The sequence below is a fragment of the Trichosurus vulpecula genome, chromosome 1 (assembly GCF_011100635.1).
Source record: "Trichosurus vulpecula isolate mTriVul1 chromosome 1, mTriVul1.pri, whole genome shotgun sequence".
Lineage (NCBI taxonomy): Eukaryota > Metazoa > Chordata > Mammalia > Diprotodontia > Phalangeridae > Trichosurus > Trichosurus vulpecula.
This window is the reverse complement of record NC_050573.1, coordinates 77591997-77599635: the sequence shown is the minus strand read 5'-3', so window position 1 is coordinate 77599635 and position 7639 is coordinate 77591997. Positions and strand designations below refer to the sequence as shown.

Sequence of the window (7639 nt, the reverse complement as noted above, 5' to 3'; positions counted from 1 at the left end):
TCACAACTCCTCAAAATCTTTTATTTGAAGATGTTTGCCAGTTACCCTCACCTCAAAAATAGACACAACAGCACACTAACGGGTTAATAACAGTGCCCAGAGCCATGCCTACAACCCTAGTCAGCTCTAGTCCCAACCAAGTTCCTTCCCCCAAGGCCCGGTACCAGTTCCTACTCCTACTGGGCACAGGGCAAGATAATGACTGATGGGGAGAGGGGGGCAGTAGTGGTGGCACACAGAGCCATTTGGAAGCCCCTTCACACTCAAAGCAGATATTTGGATCAGAGCTGGGACAGAGGGGGTGTTGGGAGGAATGCCAGCACTGGGGATTTGGTGTGGAAAGCGAGCAGGAGACTCAAAAGCTCACAGATTTTATATATTCTTATATTTGTTGGTTTTGTCATCTTAAAAGAGAGTCTGGTATAAAGTTTGCAGCAGGGGCCAGATCAGACGTCCCCTTTCTCGTCTTCGACCCTGCCCTTCCTGGCCTCACCCACAAGGTCTGAAGCTGGGGCTTCATCCTCTCCTTTCTCCTGCCCTCCGGCTGCCTTTGCATTGGGAACCCAGAGGCCTGAGTCGATGCAACGTTGCATGTGATATTTTGCTTCCTGGAACAAGAGGTTATCCCACCACGATGAGTACGTTTCCTCTCCTACCGGTTTCTCTACTCCCTGGATTTCCCAAAGCCCCGGCTCTGCATGTGTAGCCCATCAGTTGAACCCATAACTCCCAGACACACGTGAGGAGGTAGCAGGCCCTGCTGGCCAGCACCCTTTGCTCCACCAGGGCTGAGATGGCTGAAGCTCCAAAGCTCCAAGCCATGCTCCAAAAGAAAGTTTCTTGTTGCCTTTCTGGCTGGAGACAGTGGGAAAAGGCAAAGGCCTGTTCTACCAGGCTGGACTTTCCATAAAGGCTGTGGGCTCGTGACTCTAGTCCCTGCCAGGGTGGGAGAATGAGTCAGCTGCTGACTGCCAAGAAAGACCCTCTGCCAAGGAGAAATTGAGCCCAGGAGATGAAAAGGCTGGACAAAGGAAGGAAACTAAAAGCAGACAACAATCCTGTGCCACACCCCAAGTGCTTAAGGAACTGGGTGTGACAATGGCCATGGCAAGACTACATTCTGTTCCAGACTCCCCCTACTGGACACTCACCGCAGGGTCCATTTTGCTGATGGTGTCTTGCAGCATCTGTACGTCCTTAATGTCAAAGCATTTCTGGAGCTCCTAAGTAAGTACAGGGATGGATAAGGGGAGAGTTTTCCAGAATTTGGGCATTCCAAAGGACAGCTAGACACAGGGTGTTCAATGACTAAAACAACAGCTAGCCAGAGAAAAAAGGTTCAGCAATCAAGTGGGAGAAGAACATGAGTCCTTTCTGGGCAACTGGCCCTCTATGGACTCACCCGCTGGGGAGTTCACTGGGCTCAGATAGCCCTAGGATATGCAATCTCCCTGGGGCCCAGCACAGAAGAGCTCAAGAAGCTCCCCAATTAGCTCCCGCTGCAAGGACATACCACAGGCAGGGCCTCATAGACCTCCACGGGGTCTAGGCCCCCAGGGCCCAGGCGCTTCTTCCGCTCTTCCTCCTCATACTCCTTCATAGCTTTCTCGATCCGCACTTTGGCACGGCCTCTCACCCGCTCTTTGAAGGACTCCAGCTCATCTGTGAAGCCTTCCATGTACTGCTGGTCGGCTGTCTGCAAGGAATGAACAAGGGAAAAGAGAGAGATGAGGAACAATTCTTCTGCTGAGATAAATGGAAGCACAAGGCTCCTTTTACCCCTGAACTAGTTGATGTTCAGTGGTCCAGAGGGTGCCCTGAGGATGCTCAGACTGCAGCCGATCCTGCGTGGCCAGGGAGTGTCCTTCCTGCTGCCCAGTGCCAAGTTCCTAGTCTTCACAGCCAGGCCCTGAAGACTCACCTTGATTTTTGTGAAGAACTGCCTAAAGCAGGCCCGGGGATCCACCTTAAGGCTCTTGGCCAACTCCAGAATGAATTGCATAACAATTGTCTGATGAGCTACTTGCTCCATGAGGGCACATTTCTAAAGGAGAAAAAAGCTCAACTGGTCACAGAAGCAAAAGCCTTCTCCCCAGGCCCAGCCCTAGCACACCTTTTGGGGCAGTAACAGACCCTCTCCACCCCTCTATCCAGGGACCTCATTAAACATTTACTATGTAATGTTGCACATTGCAGTTATCTGTGCACGTCTTATACCTCTACTAGACTGTGAGCTCCACAGAGCAAAGACCATGACTTACCCAAACCTGACCTCCCCTACCCCGCAAGCCCCAGACCAGCAAAGTGCTTGCTCTATACCAGGGGTGGGAAACCTGAAGCCTCAAGGCCACATGTGTCCCTCCAGATCCTCAAGTGTGGCCTTTTGACTGAATCCAAACTTCACAAGAACAAATGCCCTTAATAAAAGGATTCGTTCTGTAAATTTGGGACTCAGTCAAAAGGCCACACCCAAGGACCTAGAAAGCCACAGGTTACCCACCCCTGCTCTACACAGTTCTGATTTATACTTGTAGTTGTTCTAGGCCAGCCAGGTGAAGGCTCCCCTTCCCAGCTGCCCTTACTTCTTCCACTTCCAGGTCGATGCACCAGATGACCAGATAGTTGGCAGTCTCCTCGCAGACCAGGTGTGGATTTTCAGACAGGTACTTCTGGCTGTCATCCCAGCGCCGAAGCATGCCTGTCAGAATACATGGCACTGACAGGGTCTTCCAGGCACTAAGCCCATACATTCACATCCCTCTCCACTAAAATGTTCTTTTCCATTCATTCATTCTTTCTCACATGCCAGGAGACATAGCAAACACTTCAGAGAAACTCACAACCTATCTCCACACTTCGACATATACACTATCTTGAAGACATCAATTCTATTTCATTTTGTATAAATCTTTGTGTTTTCTTTTTTTTGTTGTTGTTTAACGAGATCAGAATCTCCCTAAAGCTAGAGGTTATGTCTTTTACTTTCCACTATCCTCCATAGCAGAGCAGCAATTTGGGCAAGTAAGAGATATGGTATATGTAACTGGCTGGTTTGAATGACTGGAAGTATTCAGGATACCAATTCTACTTTAGGGTCATTTGTCCCTTTCCTTTTGAACCCAGGACATTAACACACTGGGAGAGGCAGAAAAAGGAAAGAAAGCCACTCAGGGATCAAAATATCCCTTGTCTTTGCCCTCAAGTTGAGATCAGGAAGCCAGAAAACTGAATGTGAGTGCTCAATAGGTCTTTAGAGATCATCTAATCCAATCCTCTTATTTACAGGGGAAGGAACTGACACTGAAAACATGTCACAGCCTACAGTGCTTCGGTGTGACTATAACGTCAAGGCCATGGCTCCTGGGAACCTTGTGCCTTGATCAGTCTTCCCACCCAGATGGAAACTCTCCAGTGATGGGCACTCTCCCAGCTTAGGAAATGACCCCCATGAATGGTCCAAGTGCAGGCTCTACTAGGTGGGAGAGCCCAGAGCACACTAAAATAGCCGGGCCTTACCAAAATGCTTAATCTGCTTCTCATACTTCTCTACAAAGGTCTTGTGCTTCTGTTCTTTCTGCTCCTCAGAATCTTCCTCCTTGTCTGGCTTAATATTGAACACACTCTGTGATGGGAAAGTGAGGGGGAGAAAGCAGTGAACCAAATCTTTCCTATGCTAAGGCTCAGCCCTTCTACCTGGCTCCCTCCATAGCATGAGAAGGAAGATGGAGTAGTTGGTCTATTCATTCAGGCCTAGAGAAAATAGGCTGGCTTATTCACATGGAAATTGGCTAAAAGATATTTGGAAGGCTTCACACTCCTTGGAGTATGGGATGATGGGATGACCACCTGCCTGAGCCTTCGCATCTCAGGGCTGGTTTTGCTGCTTTATGTATTCAAACACCATCTTCCTCAAGGAAGCCCCCAGATCGTGAACCCTTGCTCACCATGTCCTCACCTCCACTGACCTCCCTCCCCCTCTCCACAGGACACCCCCGGGAGCTAAACTCTGCCACACACGCAGCTGATCCCTGACTCACTTTGCTGAAGCCATCCTTGCTCAGCGTGTCTACATTCCACGGCATGTTTTTCTCCTTCTTGCGCAATTCATCAAGCTTTTGCTCCCAGTTCTTTTCCTCCTTCCGCAGCTGCTGGGCCTCTGCCTGGAGTCGCTGCACCTCTGCTTGGCCTCCTTTGGGCTCAGCCACCTCCAGCTCCTTCAGTTTCCGCTGACATTCGGCCACCTTCCGCTTACACTCCCTGCACCCTTTGTCCAGCTCTTCCTTCTCCTTCTGAAACTGTTCCATGCGCTCCACTCGTGCCTGCAAAGAACAGTGACCACCTTAGGAAGAAGCAGGATACAGAGCAAGAACTGAGGGAGCAAGAACTAAAAAGGACAGACAGCATGGTGGCCATGGGGCTGAAAGGGCAAATCTTAGTCCACTATTATCTAAAAATACAATTATAAAAATATTAATAATAACTCACATTAAGGTTTACCAAGCACTGTGCTCTGGACAACCCTGAGAGGTAGATAGGTAATGCAAATACTATGGTCCCTATTTTAGAGGAGGAAACAGCGGGGAAAAGTGATTTGCTAAGGGTCTCATAGCTAGGAAGTGTCAGAACTAGGATTCAACCCTAATTGTCTTAACTTCAGGTCTAGCATTTTTGTTTTTTTGTTTTTTTTTTCATTTTACCACATGTTTTTTATTACAGGGCTCACCCTACCTCCCAAGTCAGCCCCACCCCATCCCTGAGTTAATTTGCTCTATGGAAGGTTTTTCAAGATGCCTCCTCTTCTGTGGGGATCCAGAGAAACAAGTGCTTCTGGCTAGCTTGGCAGACTGCTCTTTGTCCCATGGGTCCAATCCAGACACCCACAGATGCCAAATCCTCACCCTTGCTGAGCTAAATAAGGACATGTGAATAAATACGTCATGCATGGACAGTCAGTGGAATAAGTAACTTAGACCTGGCTTCTGCTCCGAGCACCATACTATGCAACCGGAACCACAACTGACTTGGTCAGGAGATTCTGGCCTGGGTCTGGGTCTTGCAGCCCCCCAGGCATCCAGGTCCAATCCAATAAGCACTTACTAAGTGCTTAGTAGTGCAAACTTCTGTTTTAGGTGATGGAGATTCACACGAAGACAAAATTTTTAAAAGTACCTCAAAGGACCTTACATTGTACTAAAATGTATATTCTATTGGTCCCATACTGTCATCTAAGAGGTTACACACAGTAGTAAGGAACCATGCTCAGGCAGGAGGGCAGCAAGTGGACCCTAGGTCATGGAGGGGTCATCTGAGGTGGGAAAAGGTATCAACAAGAGAGCTGAAGACACTTCAGGGAGACGGGGGGGATGTAACCAGAAAAGCTCACAGGATTTAGAGCTAGAAAGGATATTAGAGATGTAATCCAACCCCCTCATTTTACAAACTGAGTCCCCTCATTAAAGTGATTTAGGTCACATAGGTAGGAAAGAGCTAAGCTGGGTTTCAAACCCTGATCTTCCGACAGAAATCCTTGCATTAGTTTTCACAGCAGAGCCAGGCAAAGGAAGTGAGTAACAGGAAAATCCCTCAGGGATTCCACCAGGAATGGAAATTTCTCTGGGCCTGCCTGGGAGGTGTCTGAGGACACCCTGCCACCTCCCTGAAGCCTACCCACCTACATCCTGGTGGTGGGAGATTTCGGGGCTGGTCTAAGCCCTCCAGGAAAGGAAAGGAAAAGTCTGTGGTTGGAGGCTGGAGAAAAGTTCCCACAGAACAACAGGGGCCAGGTGGCTGCCTCAGTTTAGGGGGGTGGGATTTGGGGGGAGGGGGAATCGGCTCAGCATCCGAGCCTGGGGCGTCAGCTCGAGGGAAGTCCCACTGTCGGGATCTCGTCGCCTCGCCCCGCACGCCGCCGCCACCACGCATCCAAGCGATCTCGTGTTAAATGGGCGAACTCGGGAGGCGGAAGGCCGGACCTCGGACAGGAAGGGAGGGCGGGAGGGGCGGCCAAGAGCTGGAGGGAAGGGATGCCCCCCCCAGCTCCGCTCCAGAGGAGGCCGGGATCTCGGGTCACAGGAAGGAGGGCTGGGTTACGACTGCGGGAAGGGGGCGCGAGGGTTTCGGGGTAAGGGGTCCGGGTAAAGGGGAGAGGGGGGCCGGATCTTGGGTCTGGAGAGGGTGCAGGTAGTGGGGGAGAGCGGGGGGGGGGGGGGGGGGGGGGGCGAGTCCGGATCCCGGAGCCGGAGGAGGAAGGTCCCAGAGTAGAGTCCGGCCCGGACGCACCTGGTGCCGCCAGCGGAAGAGGCTGGCCGTGTCGATGTTGGGGTGGGTCTCGTCTTCATCGTCCGACACCTCGATGTGGTCCCACACGCTGTAATCCACCATCTTGGCGCCAGACCGATCCAGCCTACCTCAGCTTCCCCGCGGCTACGGCGCCTCCGGCCAGGCCCCCGCTCGCTCCGGCCTGGCTCCGACCCTCCCCTTCCGCTTCCGGGGGGCCGGACCCGAACGTTCGACGGGCCCCGCCCCTCCCGCCAAAACATCACTTCCTTAGCAACGAGAACCGCCGTTGCTACGCTTGCGTCAAAGACCCCGGAGGGCTCGCGACATAGAGGCGTCCTTAAAGAGACACACACCCTAGCCAATAGCAAGACCGCCCCCTTCCGGTCCTGAGCCCGCCTCCTCGCGGCTCCGGCGTTCTAGGATTTGGCTGCGGGCTATGGGGGTGGGTCCTAGGTCAGCCAAAGGGAGCAGAGCGCGCGCAGAAAGCAGACACCTCTCCCTTCCCCCTCACCCCCAAGGTCCTATTCCCGGGGTGCGTAGAGCAACCTGGGAACCTGGGGTTGAGAGCACAGGCTGATGACTGGAGGGGAGGGTTCAGCTAGAGGTGCTGGCCTGGTGGCATGGACTTCACCCACTATGCCCATTTTACGCAAGAGGGACGGGAAAGGACTTGCCCAAGAACGCACACCGCTCCGTAACGGTAACTCTGTCCTCTCGAGAGCCCCGCCCCAATTCTGTACCAAAGCCTCCACCAGAGTACTTTATGCTGCAACAGCCAGCGTGGAAAGAAATGTCTTCACCTCACGAAACCTTGAGAGAGCGGGCCTGTTTTTTTAATCCCAACTCTGACAACCACTTTGTGATCCCTAGACAAGCCAGAACTTTCTCTAAGCCTCAGTTTACCTATCTGTAAAATGGCTGTAATAATGCCTGCGGTGTTGTAGTGAAGCTCAGATGAGAAAATGCATGTGAAACTCTCTGCGACCTTTAAAACTCTACGGAAAATTCCGTAATCTTGTAGTGTATAATTAATCTCTAGCTCCTCTTCCAACCCCCATTCCAACTAGCAGACTAGGTTCTGAGTCCGCTCTCTCTCCGGGGCTGGAGGGGTAGAGGCCAAACAGCGGCGCGTGCCTTTCCAGGACTGTAACTCAGCACCCACGCGGTCCGCTTCCCCCAGTGATTATCACTCGATATCGATTAGTCAGCCAGATTACATCTAGTTTTAGAAACCATTGTTTACTGTGGTGGTGTTACTGGCAGGGACGTGGAGAGGAGTGAAAACCCAGGCCCTCAGATCAGGGACTCTTAGAAGCAGGAAAGTTGTGGCGCGGTACTGAAGCAGTTTTACCCCAGGTTT

The 7639-nt window shown here is 51.7% G+C and overlaps 1 protein-coding gene across 1 annotated transcript; it reads right to left on the bottom strand.

Moving 5' to 3' along the window:
* On the bottom strand, positions 1-6520 carry CDC37 (cell division cycle 37, HSP90 cochaperone). The gene is made up of 8 exons (XM_036741708.1): positions 6280-6520; positions 4038-4319; positions 3517-3622; positions 2583-2698; positions 1922-2044; positions 1514-1696; positions 1152-1223; positions 1-608 (listed from the first exon to the last, which is right to left on the bottom strand). The coding sequence occupies exons 1-8, from the start codon at positions 6379-6381 to the stop codon at positions 447-449; spliced, it is 1146 nt and encodes a 381-aa protein (XP_036597603.1). The 5' UTR covers positions 6382-6520; the 3' UTR covers positions 1-446.
* Positions 6521-7639: the final 1119 nt, after the last annotated feature.

Excerpts from the sequence above, each read along its gene's own strand:
- CDC37 (XM_036741708.1), bottom strand. The coding sequence starts at position 6,381 with ATGGTGGATTACAGCGTGTGGGACCACATCGAGGTGTCGGACGATGAA. Across the intron at positions 2,045-2,582 it reads TCGACCTGGAAGTGGAAGAA|AAATGTGCCCTCATGGAGCA; the intron begins GTAAGGGCAGCT and ends TTTCTCCTTTAG. Across the intron at positions 1,697-1,921 it reads AGTTCTTCACAAAAATCAAG|ACAGCCGACCAGCAGTACAT; the intron begins GTGAGTCTTCAG and ends CATTCCTTGCAG.